The following is a 17714-nucleotide window of genomic DNA, read 5'->3' on the forward strand; positions in this document are numbered from 1 at the left end:
TGCTCCCACTTTCAATATGTATCTAGATTGAGACTTAGAGTCATCTGGATCGGTGTAGAAGCTTGCATCGATGTAACTCTTTACGACGAACTCTTTTATCACCTCCATAATCGAGAAACATATCCTCATTCTACTAAGGATAATTTTGACCAATGTCCAGTGATCTACTCTTAGATCACTATTGTACTCCCTTGCCAAACCAGGGCAGAGCATACAATAGGTCTGGTCCATAGCATGGCATACTTTTATAGAACCTATGACTGATGCATAGGGAATGACTTTCATTCTCTTTCTATTTTCTACCGTGGTCGGGTCTTGAGTCTTACTCAATTTCACACCTTTGCAACACAGGCAAGAACTCTTTCTTTGACTGTTCCATTTTGAACTATTTCAAAATCTTGACAAGGTATGTACTTATTGAAAAACTTATCAAGCGTCTTGATCTATCTCAATAGATCTTGATGCTCAATATGTAAGCAGCTTCACCGAGGTCTTTCATTGAAAAACTTTTTATTCAAGTATCCTTTTATGCTATCCAGAAATTTTATATCATTTCCAATCAACAATATGTCTTGCACATATAATATTAGAAATGCTACAGAGCTCCCACTCACTTTCTTGTAAATACAGGCCTTTCCAAAAGTCTGTATAAAACCATATGCTTTGATCAACTCATCAAAGCGTATATTCCAACTCCGAGATGCTTGCACCAGTCCATTGATGGATTGCTGGAGCTTGCACACTTTGTTAGCATCTTTAGGATTGACAAAAACTTTCTGGTTGCATCATATACAACTCTTCTTTAATAAATCCATTAAGGAATGCAGTTTTGACATCCATTTGCCAGATTTCATAAAAGGTGGCAATTGCTAACATGATTCAGACAGACTTAAGCTTCGATACGAGTGAGAAAATCTCATCATATTCAATACCTTGAACTTGTTGAAAACCTTTCGCAACAAGTCGAGCTTAGTAGATAGTAACACTACTATCAGTGTTCGTCTTCCTCTTGAAGATCCATTTATTTAACATGGCTTGCTGATCATCGAGCAAGTCAATCAAAGTCCATACTTTGTTCTCATACATGGATCCTATCTCAGATTTCATGGCCTCAAGCCATTTCGCGGAATCTGGGCTCATCATCGCTTCCTCATAGTTCGTAGGTTCATCATGGTCTAGTAACATGACTTCTAGAACGGGATTACCGTACCACTTTGGTGCGGATCTTATTCTGGAAGACCTACGAGGTTCAGTAGTAACTTGATCTGAAGCTTCATGATCATCATCATTAACTTCCTCACTAATCGGTGTAGGAATCACAGGAACTGATTTCTGTGATGAACTACTTTCCAATTTGGGAGAAGGTACGATTACCTTATCAAGTTCTACTTTCCTCCCACTCACTTCTTTCGAGAGAAACTCCTTCTCTAGAAAGGATCCATTCTTTAGCAACGAATGTTTTTGCCTTCGGATCTGTGATAGAAGGTGTAGCCAACAGTTTCCTTTGGATATTCTATGAAGACGCACTTCTCCAATTTGGGTTTGAGCTTATCAGGATGAAACTTTTTCACATAAGCATCGCAGCCCCAAACTTTAAGAAACGACAACTTGGGTTTCTTGCTAAACCAGAGTTCATATAGTGTCGTCTCAATGGATTTAGATGGTGCCCTTTTAACGTGAATGCAGCTGTCTCTAATGCATAACCCCCAAACGATAATGGAAAATCAATAAGAGACATCATAGATCGCACCATATCCAATAAAGTGTGGTTACGACGTTCGGACACACCGTTAAGCTGTGGTGTTCCAGGTGGCATGAGTTTGTGAAACTATTACACACTGTTTTAATTGAAGACCAAACTCGTAACTCAAATATTTGTCTCCGCGATCAAATTGCAGAAACTTTATTTTCTCGTTACGATGATTTTTCCACTTCACTCTGAAATTCTTTGAACCTTTCAACTATTTCAGACTTATGTTTCATCAAGTAGATATACCCATATCTGCTCAAATCATCTTGTGAAGGTCAGAAAATAACGATACTTGCCACGAGCATCAACACTCATTGGATCACATACATCGGTATGTATTATTTCCAACAATTCAGTAGCTTGTTCCATTGTTCTGGAGAACGGAGTTTTAGTCCTCTTGCCCAAAAGGCACGGTTCGCAAGCATCCAATGATTCATAACCAAGTGATTCCGAAAATCCATCTTTATGGAGTTCCTTCATGCGCTTTACACCGATATGACCCAAACGGCAGTGCCACATATAAGTTGCACTATCATTATTAACTTTGCATCTTTTGGCATCAATATTATGAATATGTGTATCACTACGATCGAGATCCAACAAACTATTTTCATTGGGTGTATGACCATCGAAGGTTTTATTCATGTAAACAGAACAACAATTATTCTTTGACTTTAAATGAATAACCGTATCGCAATAAACATGATCAAATCATGTTCATGCTCAACGCAAATGCCAAATAACATTTATTTAGGTTTAACACTAATCCCGAAAGTATAGGGAGTGTGCGATGATGATCATATCAATCTTGGAACTACTTCCAACACTCATCGTCACTTCCCCTTCAACTAGTCTCTGTCTATTCTGTAACTCCTGTTTCGAGTTACTAATCTTAGCAATCGAACAAGTATCAAATACTTAGGAGCTACTATAAACACTAGTAAGGCACACATCAATAACTTGTATATCAAATATACCCTCGTTCACTTTGCCATCCTTCTTATCCACCAAATATTCAGGGCATTTCCGCTTCCAGTGACCATTTCCTTTGCAGTGTAAGCACTCAGTTTCAGGCTTTGGTTCAGCTTTGGGCTTCTTCGTGGGATTGACAACTTGCTTGTCATTCTACTTGAAGTTCCCTTTCTTTCCCTTTTGCCCTTTTCTTGAAACTAGTGGTCTTGTCAATCATCAACACTTGATGCTCTTTCTTGACTTCTACCTTCGTCGATTTCAACATCACGAAGAGCTCGGGAATTGTTTTCGTCATCCCTTGCATACTATAGTTCATCACGAAGTTCTAGTAACTTAGTGATGGTGACTAGAGAATTTTGTCAATCACTATCTTATCTGGAAGATTAACTCCCACTTGATTCAAGCGATTGTAGTACCCAGACAATCTGAGCACATGCTCACTAGTTGAGCGATTCTCCTCCATCTTTTAGCTATAGAACTTGTTGGAGACTACATATCTCTCAACTCGGGTATTTGCTTGAAATATTAACTTCAACTCCTGGAACATCTCATATGGTCCATGACGTTCAAAACGTTTTTGAAGTCCCGATTCTAAGCCATAAAGCATGGTGCACAAAACTATCAAGTAGTCATCATATTGAGCTAGCCAAACGTTCATAACGTCTGCATCTGCTCCTGCAATAGGCCTGTCACCTAGCGGTGCATTAAGGACATAATTCTTCTGTGCAGCAATGAGGATAAACCTCAGATCACAGATCCAATCCGCATCATTGCTACTAACATCTTTCAACACAATTTTCTCTAGGAACATATAAAAATAAACATATGAAAACAACAACGCAAGCTATTGATCTACAACATAATTTGCAAAATACTACCAGGACTAAGTTCATGATAAATTAAAGTTCAATTAATCATATTACTTAAGAACTCCCACTTAGACAGACATCTCTCTAGTCATCTAAGTGATCACGTGATCCAAATCAACTAAACCATGTCCGATCATCACGTGAGATGGAGTAGTTTCAATGGTGAACATCAATATGTTGATCATATCTACTATATGATTCACGCTCGACCTTTCGGACTCCGTGTTCCGAGGCCATATCTGCATATGCTAGGCTCGCCAAGTTTAACCTGAGTATTCTGCGTGTGCAAAACTGGCTTGCACCCGTTGTAGATGGACGTAGAGCTTATCACACCCGATCATCACGTGGTGTCTGGGCACGACGAACTTTGGCAACGGTGCATACTCAGGGAGAACACTTCTTGATAATTTTAGTGAGAGATTATCTTAAAATGCTACCGTCAATCAAAGCAAGATAAGATGCATAAAGGATAAACATCACATGCAATCAATATAAGTGATATGATATGGTCATCATCATCTTGTGCTTGTGATCTCCATCTTCGAAGCACCGTCGTGATCACAATCGTCACCGGCGCGACACCTTGATCTCCATCGTAGCATCATTGTCGTTACGCCATCTATTGCTTCTACGACTATCGCTACCGCTTAGTGATAAAGTAAAGCAATTACAGGGCGTTTGCATTTCATACAATAAAGCGACAACCATATGACTCCTGCCAGTTGCCGATAACTTCGGTTACAAAACATGATCATCTCATACAATAAAATATAGCATCACGTCTTGACCATATCACATCACAACATGCCCTGCAAAAACAAGTTAGACGTCCTCTACTTTGTTGTTGCAAATTTTACGTGGCTGCTACGGGCTTTTGCAAGAACCGTTCTTACCTACGCATAAAAACCACAACGATAGTTCATCAAGTTGGTGCTGTTTTAACCTTCGCAAGGACCGGGCGTAGCCACACTCGATTCAACTAAAGTGAGAGAGACAGACACCCGCCGGTCACCTTTAAGCAACGAGTGCTCGTAGCGGTGAAACCAGTCTCGCGTAAGCGTACGCATAATGTCGGTCTGGGCCGCTTCATCTCACAATACCGCCGAACCAAAGTATGACATGCTGGTAAGCAGTATGACTTGTATCGCCCACAACTCACTTGTGTTCTACTCGTGCATATGACATCTACGCATAAAACCTAGGCTCGGATGCCACTGTTGGGGAACGTAGTAATTTCAAAAAAATTCCTACGCACATGCAAGATCATGGTGATGGCATAGCAACGAGAGGGGAGAGTGTTGTCCACATACCCTCAGAGACCGTAAGCGGAAGCGTTAGCACAACGCGGTTGATGTAGTCGTACGTCTTCACGATCCGACCGATCCAAGTACCGAACGTACGGCACCTCCGAGTTCAGCACACGTTCAGCTCGATGACGATCCCCGAACTCCGATCCAGCAAAGTGTCGGGGATGAGTTCCGTCAGCACGACAGCGTGGTGACGATGATGATGCTCTACCGGCGCAGGGCTTCGCCTAAACTTCGTGACGATATGACCGAGGTGGAATATGGTGGAGGGGGGCACCGCACATGGCTAAGGAACGATCCGTAGATCAACTTGTGTTGTCGTGCCTAGAGGTGCCCCCCTGCCCCTGTATATAAAGGATCAAGGGGGAGGGGGCGGCCGGCCAGGAGGAGGCGCGCCAAGGGGAGTCCTACTCCCACCGGGAGTAGGACTCCCTCCTTTCCTTGTTGGAGTAGGAGAAGGGGGGAAAGAGGGGGAGAGGAGGAAGGAAAGGGGGGCCGCACCCCTTGTCCAATTCGGACCAGAGGGGGGCTGCGCGCCTCCTTCCTTTAGGCCTCTCTCCTCTATTCCCGTATGGCCCAATAAGGCCCATATACTCCCCGGCGAATTCCCGTAACTCTCCGGTACTCCGAAAAATACCCGAATCACTCGGAACCTTTCCGAACTCCGAATATAGTCGTCCAATATATCGATCTTTACGTCTCGTCCATTTTGAGACTCCTCGTCATGTCCCCGATCTCATCCGGGACTCCAAACTCCTTCGGTACATAAAAACTCATAAACTCATAATATAACTGTCATCGAAACCTTAAGCGTGCGGACCCTACGGGTTCGAGAACAATGTAGACATGACCTAGAACTATTCTCGGTCAATAACCAATAGCGGAACCTGGATGCTCATATTGGCTCCCACATATTCTACGAAAATCTTTATCTGTCAAACCGCATAACAACATACGCTGTTCCCTTTGTCATCGATATGTTACTTGCCCGAGATTCGATCGTCGGTATCCAATACCTAGTTCAATCTCGTTACCGGCAAGTCTCTTTACTCGTTCTGTAACACATCATCTTATTACTAACTCATTAGTTATAATGCTTGCAAGGCTTAAGTGATGAGTATTACCGAGAGGGCCCAGAGATACCTCTCCGACAATCGGAGTGACAAAACCTAATCTCGAAATATGCCAACCCAACATGTACCTTTGGAGACACCTGTAGTACTCCTTTATAATCACCCAGTTACGTTGTGACGTTTGGTAGCACCCAAAGTGTTCCTCCGGTAAACGGGAGTTGCATAATCTCATAGTTACAGGAACATGTATAAGTCATGATGAAAGCAATAGCAATATACTAAACGATCAAGTGCTAAGCTAACGGAATGGGTCAAGTCAATCACATCATTCTCCTAATGATGTGATCCCGTTAATCAAATGACAACACATGTCTATGGTTAGGAAACATAACCATCTTTGATTAATGAGCTAGTCAAGTAGAGGCATACTAGTGACGTTATGTTGGTCTATGTATTCACACATGTATTATGTTTCCGGTTAATACAATTCTAGCATGAATAATAAACATTTATCATGATATAAGGAAATAAATAATAACTTTATTATTGCCTCTAGGGCATATTTACTTCAGCATGTACTCAGAATGTCTGGGTACTACAATCACTTGAATCAAGCGGGAGTTAATCTTCCAGATAAGATAGTGATTGATAGAGTTCTCTAGTCGCCATCACCAAGTTACTGGAACTTCATGATGAACTATAGTATCCAAGGGATGACGAAAACGATCCCCGAGCTCTTCGTGATGCTGAAATCGACGAAGGTAGAAATCAAGAAAAATATCAAGTGTTGATTGACAAGACCACTAGTTTCAAAAAAGGCAAAGGGAAAGAAAGGGAACTTCAAATAGAATGGCAAGCAAGTTGTCACTCCCGTGAAGAAGCCCAAAGCTAAACCTAAGCCTAAAACTAAGTACTTTTACTGCAAAGGAAATGGTCACTGGAAACGAAACTACCCCAAATACTTGGTGGATAAAAAGGATGGCAAAGTGAACAAAGGTATATTTGATATACAGATTATTGATGTGTACTTTACTAGTGTTCATAGTAACCCCTGGGTATTTGATACTTGTTCAGTTGCTAAGATTAGTAACTCGAAACAGGAGTTACAGAAACTGAGACTAGTTAAGGGTGAAGTGACGATGTGTGTTGGGAGTAGTTCCAAGATTGATATGATCTTCATCGCACCCCCCCTATACTTTCGGGATTAGTGTTGAACTTAAATATATTTGGTGTTTGCGTTGAGCATGAATATAATTAGATCATGTTTATTAAAATACGGTTATTCATTTAAGACAGAGGATAATTGCTATTCTGTTTACATGAATAAAACCTTCTATGGTCATACACCCAATGTTGATGGTTTATTGAATCTCGATCATAATGATACACACAATATTGATGCCAAAAGATGCAAAGTTCATAATGATAGTGCAACTTATTTCGGCACTGCCGTTTGGGTCATATTGGTGTAAAGCGCATGAAGAAACTCCATAAAGATGGACTTTTGGAATCACTTGATTATGAATCATTTGATACTTGCGAACCGTGCCTTATGAGCAAGATGACTAAAACTCCATTCTCCGGAACAATGGAATGAGATAGTGATTTATTGGAAATAATGCATACCGATGTATGTGGTCCAATGAGTATTGATGCTTGTGGCATGTATCGTTATTTTCTGACCTTCACAGATGATTTGAGTAGATATGGGTATATCTACTTAATGAAACACAAGTCTGAAACATTTGAAAAGTTTAAAGAATTTTAGAGTGAAGTAGAGAATCATCGTAACAAGAAAATAAAGTTTCTATGATCTGATCGTGGAGGAGAATATTTGAGTTACGAGTTTGGCCTTCATTTAAAATAACATGGAATAGTTTCACAGCTCACGCCACCTGGAACACCACAGCATAATGGTGTGTCCGAACATCGTAACCGCACTTTATTGGATATGGTGCAATCTATGATGTCTCTTACCAATTTACCACTATCGTTTTGGGTTTATGCATTAGATACAACTGCATTCATGTTAAACAGGGCACCGTCAAAATCCGTTGAGATGACGCCTTATGAACTGTGGTTTGGCAAGAAACCAAAGTTGTCGTTCTTAAAGTTTGGGCTTGCGATGCTTATGTGAAAAAACTTCAACCTGATAAGCTCGAACCCAAATCGGAGAAGTGTGTTTTCATAGGATACCCAAAGGGGGAAACCTACTCCTACTTGGAGTAGGACTCCCCCCTTGGGCGCACCCCTTGTGGTCGGCCGGCCCCCTCCTCTCCTCCTTTATATACAGGGGAGGGGGCACCCCATAGACACACAAGTTGATCTTTAGCCATGTGCGGTGCCCCCTGCACAGTTTTCCACCTCGGTCATACCGTCGTAGTGCTTAGGCGAAGCCCTGCGCCGGTAACTTCATCATCACCGTCACCATGCCGTCCTGCTGACAGAAATCTCCCTTGGCCTCAGCTGGATCTAGAGTTTGAGGGACGTCACCGAGCTGAACGTGTGCAAATCGCGGAGGTGTCGTGCGTTCAGTACTTGATCGGTTGGATCGCGAAGATGTTCGACTAAATCAACCGCGTTACATAACGCTTCCGCTTTCGGTCTACGAGGGTACATGGACACACTCTCCCCCTCGTTGTTATGCATCACCTAGATAGATCTTGCGTGATCGTAGGATTTTTTTTGAAATTACTGCGTTCCCCAACAGTTTTGTTGTACTTTGAAAAAAAGGAAGTAAATTTTGTTAGAAATTGACATGGTAAGAAATATTGGTGAAATCCATAACAGTTGTGGCCAATGTCCTATTGGGAAAAAATATATCTAAATTACCAACCTATTTGTGTCATCACCCACCTACTGACGTAACCCTAGCATGAATCAAGGCCCCAACGCAATCACACCAATGTCTGAAATAATACTTTGAAGTCAACATAACCTGGAACTCGAGAATGCATGGTTTGTCACCAAAGCGAACCGTGTGCTGCACCTGCCACGAGATGTTGCACCCCAGAGCGAGGTGAGTCATCGTCTCAAGGGCGTTACTGTGGAAGGGGACAAGCATGCTACAAAACCACCCATTCACGGGTAGCCTATCGGCCGTGAGGATGCTGCACCATACCTAAAGCAAAATATGAACCCTGATAAACTTTTCGCCCATTTCCTCAAAATAGTCTGGTCCTTGGTATATGAGAATGATCCCTGGAACCAAATCATGTAGATTAATTTTGGGGAGTACCATGTGCGCTCGATATGCCTCACCTCACCCCGGCTCGATGGAAACTGATGATTTGAGTGTTCCCAGCGGCCTAGCTGGGAGGTGCTTTGAGGTCCGTGCGATGCGGGCCAAATAGTGAATGTGGGCTACCAAACAACCCAATTTCTTCCTGTGTGGGCCTGGTTGGCCTCTATGCGGGTTACCAAACATGCCCATAATGCAGTGGCTAGAGGAATACGATGATACCTCATGCCAGCTACAACACCCTATGGAACGCCAAATCTGGACAAGTGTTATGCGGCTATGTCCCCATCTCCCATTCTATTTCTATGACCGAGGAAGATAGGAGTGACAACCACATCAACTCACTCATGTGAGCTGTTGAGGTTAGTACATGTGCCTTCACTAAATACAACTCTAGAAATCATCCCCCGCTATGGAGGGTGAGCGGGAGAAGGAGTACACGACAACAGGAGCGACTCCCAAGCGCCAGGGCACAACTTTGGTATGACATCAAGTCCATCGCCTCTAAGACAATCCTGGACCTAGTTCTAATCCTACACCTACTAAGCAAAGCGACAACCAGACTGCTCTAACATGCCTACTCCTTGCGGGTAGACCCCATGAGGAGATGGGGAGAGGAGCCATGGAAGTAGTGGCAACTCTCAAGGGTGAGGGAGAAGGGAGAAAAGGAGGGAAAATGAGAGCATCCTTTACATGGTACAAGATAGGCCCATTGTTGCTCGAAGTTTTGCCATTATTCAGGCAAAACAAGTTAATTTTATTAGAAATTAAAACGAGAAGAAAGTTTGGAGAAATCCATAACACTTGCGGTTGATATACTATTGGGACAAAACATATCTAAAGTACCAACCTATTGTACCCATCCAATGAACCTAACCCTAACATAAATCGAGGCACCGACGCAATTACACCAATGTAGAAGAATTTGGCGTTGACATAGCCTGGAACTCAGCGAGCGCATGATTACCTACCATAGTGAATCGTGTGCGGCACCAGCAACGAGATGTTGCATCCCTGAGCGAGGTGACTCGTGGTATCAAGGGCGTACCAATGAGGGGCCCAAGCATGCTACAAGGCTATCCCCTTCATGGATAACGCATCGTCCGTGAGAATGTTGCACCGTACCTAAAGCCACATGAAAAGCCTAATAAACTTTTCACCCACGCTTTTGAGATAACCTGGTCGTTGATAGATGAGAATGATCCTTGAAAAATAATCATGTAGTTTTAGTTTGAGGAGTAGGTCCAACATTCCGCAACCTGCGCAACATACTCATGCACGCACCCATCTCATTTTCCGCCGATGTGGACGACTATTTTGTTGACCTTAGCGTGGCTTCACACATGTTGTTGGGAGGACTTCGTCGACGGTAAATCGGAGTCGGTTGCTTGTAGAGCGGTGATGACGAATTGACAATGAGACTTATGTGCAACCTCTGCGGTGTATTTATCTTCTAGGCTGTGTGTAATGTATTTGTTGTGAGATAGGTTGGTCGAGTATGCCTTTGTAGTATTCATGTTCCACGCTGTCTAGCGTGGGCATTTGTTAATGAGATAGGGTACAACTTCTGCCTTCGTTTCAAACTAGGGCTTGACATGTCACGCGCCAAGCGGCCTTCTCCAGGCGGGCGCTGCAAAATAGCATTTCCAAGCCGCAATGAGGTGATCACATATACACACTTATTAGTCATTTACAAGGGCAATTCTTATCACAGGGCAGCGAAATATCTCCCCCTCCCGATCAAGACGCCAATTACCCAACACAAACTAGCAATTCCAAGGACATTGTACAACATACATACACGGCACACGGCTCCCGCCGTGAGCATCACAAAGTCGCTACTTGTTGTTGAAGCTCTTCCACCGGAACAAGCTGCCGACCTTGCGCATGACCACGCGCCGCCGGCCAGGCATCGTCGTCATCCTGGTGAACACGCCCATCTCGCCCTTGGGCTCCTCGACCGTCCCGAAGATGTCGTACACGGACCCCTCGTAGTTCTCCGACATCTGCCGCGGCAGCGGGAACCCGTCCGGCGGCGGCTTCATCCTCGCGTCCAACAGCCGGCTCTCGCCCTCGGGCGGCTGATCCGCCGGCGTCCGCGGCGACGGCGACGACGGGTCGACCTCCAGGTCGAACGACCTCCCCGCTCCCGCCGCCGCGGACGGCGTGGGGGTGGGGCTCGACGACGTGGCCACCAGCAGGCTCTGCAGCTCCTTGACGCTGTCGCGCGCCGCGGCCTCGCTGACCCGCAGGCACTCCAGCTCCTCCTTGCTGCACTTGACGGCGGTGTCCTTGCTCCCGACCATCTCCTTGAGCGCCGCGTTCTCGCTCCTCGCCTCCTCCAGCGCCTCCTTGACGAACTTGGTGTCCTTGACGGCCTGCTTCAGGATGTCCCGCAGCTTGGCCACCTCGTGCCGCCCGGACCGCTGCGACTCGAGGAGCCGCGCGTTCTCGCGCCGGGACGCGGCGAGCTCCGCCTCCGAGGACTTCATGCACGCCGTGAACCCGGCCTCCTTGCCCCGGAACGTGGCGAACGCTTCCTCGGCGTCGGAGCGGAGCCGGGCCACCTCGTCGGACAGCGCGCGGACCTTGTCGTCCTTGCGCTTCAGCGACACGTGCAGCCGGTCGGACTCGAGCCTCGCCGTCTCCGACTCGTGCTGCGCGCGCGCCAGCTGCTGCCGCGTGGTGTGCAGCTCCGCGTTCACCTCCTTGAGCGCCAGCACGAGCTCCTCCATGGCCCGCTTGTTCTTCTCCTCCCCGGCCAGCGCCACCCGCAGCTCGCCGCTGACCCGCTGCAGCTCGCGGTCGTAGCGGCCCCTCGGCTTGGCGGCGGCGACGGCGACGGCGCTGGCCTCGAGCCGCTGCACCGTGTCCCTTAGCGACGCGACGTCGATCCTGGCCTCCTCCAGAGCCATCTTGGTGATCTCCAGCTGCTTGGTCTGCAGCGACAGCGACTCGAGCATCCGGGACTCGGACTCCCGCGACGCGTCCAGCTGCGCCTCCAGCGTCTCGATGGTGGTGCGGTCGTTGGCCGAGTCGAGCGCCTTCCACTCCGTCACCTCCAGGACGCGGTGGGCGCGGTCGCGCTCCTCCCGCACCTTGCGCAGCTCGCCACGGAGCTCGGCGACCTGCTGCTCCATGTCCGGCCGGACCGCCTGCATCCGGACCGAGCCGTTTGTTGAAATGGATGACCGGGGCAACAACTCTCAGGCCATAACGGTGCTGCGGTTGGCAATGCGCTAAAATTTTAGGCATGTGGGGGAAGAAGAGGATAAAAGAGGGAGGTGCATTACGCGTGCGTTCGAAGTGGTTGGTAAATATGTGGCTGGGAACCGGGTGCCTAAATTTGGGCGTGATGACAAGTTGAGACGGTTGTTAGCTTTGGTTTAGGAACATGTGAAAAGTTCTGGTTTTTCAGCAAGAAAAGATCACGGCCGAGACTTCTCTGAATCACTGAAGAAACAAGTCAACGTATATTGCACTAACGGAGACAGACAGATAACTGTTGCAATTCACACAACTGGTTGGAGTACTGATGAACAATGAAGTTCAACACGGATGGATGAAGTTACATCGGCACATTAAGTCAACACATGCACGGCACAAAGAGGACTACTACACGCGGCAGCAATGAAACCCAATTATTTTGTACTGGAATGAGCAGCAAACTCCACTTAACAGCCATGCGGCATTGTCACTTGTCCATCCATATGGTGCACCTGAGGCTCTTCCCCTGCAGCAGCAGGTCGAACGCCGTGTTGATGTCCTTGAGGCCAACCTCGTGGGTTATGAACTTGTCCAGCTCCAGCTCCTGTGTTGTCCAACAAAACAAAACACATGGGAAAATTCTCTGAATCAGAAGCTCTCAAGAACATCGACAGTGCTACGCATGGTCAGTCTGATGAGTGTCACCTTGTTCAGGTACTTGTCGGCGAGGATTGGAATGTCCTGCTTGGGCTTCACCCCTCCGAAGAGCGACCCCATGACGCATTTCCCGTGGAGGATCTCCAGCGAAGATATGGTGAGAGGGGCGCCGTGCATCTCCACCCCGAGGATGATCGTCTTGCCCCATCCCTGCGTCGGCAAAGCCATGTCAAGAAGTGAAAGTCATCTTTGCATGACAGATGGAGGAATGTGTGTGTGCACATACCGCCCGGGAGCTCTGGAAGGCGTCGTTCATCAGCGCCGCCAGCCCGATGCACTCGAAGCAGTAGTCGGCGCCGCCGTCGGTCATCTCGATGATCACCTGTTTATCACGGGGAACCAGGTGTCTAAGTGCACGATTTCAACAAAAACATTGACCAGATCACGAGGCCAATGGTGAAACAGCATAGACAGGTGCTCACCTGGCTCACAGTTTTCTCCCCAAGCTCTTTTGGATTGATGAAATGTGTCACGCCAAACTTCTTTCCTGAAACACGAAGCAGGTGCTGAAACGTGTCAGACAACAGAACGACTTAAGTATTCAGTGCAGTTTTCAGAGCAATTTCATGGCGTAAAACGGAAGACGGCCTTGCCGAGCTCTTCTTTATCGGGGTTCAAGTCCACGCCGATAATCTTCGACGCCCCACAAATCCTGGCGCCTTCAGCCACCTGACCGCGAAATGTTGTCCAGTAAATTTCCGCAATGGAGTGCAATGCAATGGCTAAACATGTACAGAACTACAGCAGCAGGAATCAGATTACCGCCAATCCGACGGCGCCGAGGCCGAAGATAGCGACCGAAGATCCCGGCTCGACCTTGGCCAGCTTCCATGCCGCTCCGACGCCTGATCACAAACATTTCAGTACGTACTGTACTGACTACTAGCAGTTCCAGACTGCAGAGCACAGTGGGTGTAGTGGACTGACCGGTGGTGGCGCCGCAGCTGAGGAGGCAGGCGGTGGCCGGCGGCACGGCGGGGTCGACCTTGACGACCTGGGTCACGTCCACCACGGTGTACTCGCTGAAGCTGGACACGCCGAACAAGTGGTGGATGGGGTTCCCGTCGCCGTCGCGGAAGCGGGTGGTGCCGTCGCGCGGCATCCCCGGCCGCACCGCGAATCGGTACTTGGAGCACACGTTGCTCCGGGACGACCTGCAGTCCGCGCACTCGCTGCACTGCGCCAGGAACGTCGGCACCACCGCGTCCCCCGCCGCGAAGCCCTCCACCTGCTCGCCGATGCTCTCCACCACCCTGCAGTCACGGAGCGACGGTTCAGGAGAAACTCAAATTTGCTTGACTTCAAATCTTGCCGGCAAATAGAGAAACAACCAAAAGTTTCAAATGGCCTAGCAAACTGTGCTCGATTTCCCCCTAAATACTCGGGTAAAGATTGATTGAATTATCCGATATTTTTTCAGTTTTTCTGACCGAGCACATTTGCCAGTACCACGTCGATGACATGCAGCTCCCATTTATCATATTTCACCATAACCTACTCCCTCTGTAAAGAAATATAAGAGCTTTTAGGTCACTAAAGTAGTGATTAAATGATCTTATATTTTTTTACAGAGGGAGTACTAACCAACTTGATTACGTGTGAGTGTGACTTCACATCTGGCCGAGGAACGCTAGGGTATGTTGGTAGATTTGAAACGAGAGGAATGCTAGGGTATTCCGTTCCAAAGCTTCCCTTCCATCAAGAGTGGTCGCAACGATTAAAGATGAGGCAAAGACGTGGGTGATCGCCGGGGCTAAATTATTGGATAATTTAATTCCGGGAGAGTAATCCTTTTGATTGAACCTGTAATCTCAAAACATTGTCTTACCCCTTCTTAATTAATGAGACGAGGCAAAGCTTTTGCCATCCGTTTCAAAAATATCTGGCTGAGGAATACAAAAACAGGCAAAAAGTTTGAAATGGCCCAGCAAAATGTGCCGAAAAATTCTGAGAATACTCAGGGAAAGATTGATTGAATTATCCAAAAAAAATGTTTGCCCTCTCAAGCCTACCATAGTCAATGACATGCGGGCCCCATTTATCATATTTCAACCTTTTGCGAAATTATCATATTTCGTTTTAACCTACTAACCAACCAAATCATGGCTATCAGTTAAAAAAAATCTGAGTTGTAGTACTCTCTCGGTTCCTGAATATAAGGTGTATTTTTTTTTCAAAAGTTAAACTTCCCTAACTTTGACCAAGTTTATTGACAAAAATATCAATGTCTGGAATACCAAACCATTGTCACTAGATCAACATGAAATATATTTTTATATTTTATATATTTAGTATTGTAAATCTTTATATATTTTTTCTATAAAGTTGGTACAACATAGACAATGTTTGACTTTAATTTGTTTTTGAATAGCCAGATAGTGTGATAATAATATTATTTTCTAAATACCATAATGACATGCTACTACCAGATAATGTCATAATATTCAAACATCTGTGACATGTCGGGTCTCTATGAAAACCATGCCCATGCAGACAGGAAACCACCTCAAACAGTCTAAAGGACTAAACTTACCTGGTTCTGAAAGTTGAGACACTACTGACTTCGTGGGTGAAGTCGAGGGATAAATTATTTCAATAAAGACGAGGAACGAAAAGTATGATTTTTTTCTTTTTGCGGACGAAAATTATGATTTATTATTAATTTATCGGTTGCATAATGAAGCTCCATTACAACTTTGATGGCAAAGCCGTACAAGGGGGTATACTATGCCCATCGTGAGACTTAGTACTACAGGATTTTTTTTGCCGAAAAGCGAATGGTTACCTAATGGAATTTACTTTTTTCAAATTTACTGTTCACCCACTTTTCTAAAAAAATGTGTGGTTCTAATTTTGTTTTTAAGTCGTAGTGAGAGCTGACCATGAAAAGATCACATTATTTTGCTAAAGTTTACATGTACATGCGCTATATGTTTTTTGAAAAGGAGGATTATCCCGGCCTCTACATCAATGCACACAACCAATACATGTTCTATATGTATACTACATGTATGTTTTCTTTACAATTACTGAATACATTATTTTAGAAAAGGAGGATTGACCCGGCTCAATTGCTGAATACTTGGAATAGTTTTTTTTTTGCTGGTGAGTTTTTTTTTCTAAGCTACTAACATTGTAATAATCATACGTATAACTACCCACTTGCTATTTCCTGGTCGTAGAGCATTTTCCTATTAATTAGTTAGTTGACAATTAGATGATATTGACGCGTTTTTCATTGTACAATGAAAAGAAGATATGCAGTACACTGGAAGCAGCAACTTTCTACTCTGTTCCTATCAAACAGTGCCGGGCAATGTACATCCCTAGAAAAAGGAGGATCGTGAGAGGTGTGTACATAGGCTGATTTGGGTCGAAACCCATGATGTGCCGTGCAGACTTGACTTGTAAGATCAACGGAAGCCCATACAAGTCATGGGCGGAATTTTCAAAGAGAGTGCGCGGTACTACAATTCTACGGACAGACAGACAGGGATGGAAAACGGAGCACTCACCCGAACGCTTCGTGGCCAAATATCCTCGGGAAGACGCCGGGGAAGTCCTGCAAACGCACGGGCAGTAGCAGACACGCGTCATTAATGGCCTTCACACGTGTGGGGCGAGTACCGCGCGCGCGTGCATGGGCTGTGCTGCCGTGCGGCGCGTGAGCTGCTGTGCTGCTGTGGAGCAGCACAGCAATGGCGGACACACGCGCGCGCGGTGGAGCGGGTTGAGGTGCATACCTTCATGCGCCAGAAGGTGACGTCGCTGTGGCAGAGCGAGGTGCAGACGATCTTGATCCGGAGCTCGTGGGCCTTGGGCGGGTCCACGACGACCTCCTCCACCGCGAGCGGCTCGCCGGCGGCCCTGCACACGGCCGCTGCTCGCCGGCGCGGACACACGGTTAGCCATACGCCCATGCATGGCGCGCGGGTACGCGAGAAAAGACGGGCCACGGAGCAGAATCGCTAACTACTACGGACGTTTTATGCGGAGAAGCTCGGGATTTTGATTTTGGCGGCGTACCTTTGCAGCGGATGGGCTTGGGGCACTTGTCCTCCATCGGGGGCGAGAGAAGAAGACGAGGGAGGTTGTTTGATGGGGCGTCTGGTTGGAGTCTTGGAAGGGAGCTCGGGAGGGAGGCCGGCATGATAGCGCCCTGTTTATATATGGTTCTGCATTCTTCTCCCGTTCAAAACACAGAAGATGCCGATTATTTACCCTTGGGAACGGAGAACTGTACCTAGACCACACAAAAGTAGCAATTAACCGGATGAGAGAAATCATTCGAGGAGCAACACATATACTACTTCATGAGAGTGATGGAACGCGGCCTAGTACATGCAGTGTTTTCCTTTCCGGTGAAAAATAGAACTCGAGATGACTCCTGGGCGAGCGCGGTGACCCCCCGCCTGGGCGCACAGCGGCTGTTGCATGCACGTACTGTACACGCAGCCAAACGTTGGGGAGCATGCAGATTTTTCTCTCCCTCGGGCTTCCCTCTCCACTGAAGCGGGACCCATCATGTGACATTTGTCTTCTTTTTACTCGTGTGGATTTTGAAATTTCTCAAAGTCT

The 17714-nt window shown here is 46.3% G+C and overlaps 2 protein-coding genes across 2 annotated transcripts; both read right to left on the reverse strand.

Moving 5' to 3' along the window:
• Positions 1 to 10782: 10782 nt before the first annotated feature.
• On the reverse strand, positions 10783 to 12474 carry LOC123093447 (actin cytoskeleton-regulatory complex protein pan1-like). Its single transcript, XM_044515419.1, has one exon. It carries the CDS (start codon positions 12371 to 12373, stop codon positions 11051 to 11053), a length of 1323 nt encoding a protein of 440 aa, XP_044371354.1. The 5' UTR covers positions 12374 to 12474; the 3' UTR covers positions 10783 to 11050.
• Positions 12475 to 12666: 192 nt separating this feature from the next.
• On the reverse strand, positions 12667 to 17356 carry LOC123093448 (alcohol dehydrogenase-like 2). The gene is made up of 10 exons (XM_044515420.1): positions 17163 to 17356; positions 16880 to 17016; positions 16652 to 16698; positions 14064 to 14389; positions 13899 to 13981; positions 13730 to 13805; positions 13559 to 13623; positions 13363 to 13458; positions 13125 to 13286; positions 12667 to 13023 (listed from the first exon to the last, which is right to left on the reverse strand). The coding sequence occupies exons 1-10, from the start codon at positions 17284 to 17286 to the stop codon at positions 12907 to 12909; spliced, it is 1233 nt and encodes a 410-aa protein (XP_044371355.1). The 5' UTR covers positions 17287 to 17356; the 3' UTR covers positions 12667 to 12906.
• Positions 17357 to 17714: the final 358 nt, after the last annotated feature.

This window comes from Triticum aestivum, chromosome 4B, assembly GCF_018294505.1.
Source record: "Triticum aestivum cultivar Chinese Spring chromosome 4B, IWGSC CS RefSeq v2.1, whole genome shotgun sequence".
Taxonomy (NCBI): domain Eukaryota; kingdom Viridiplantae; phylum Streptophyta; class Magnoliopsida; order Poales; family Poaceae; genus Triticum; species Triticum aestivum.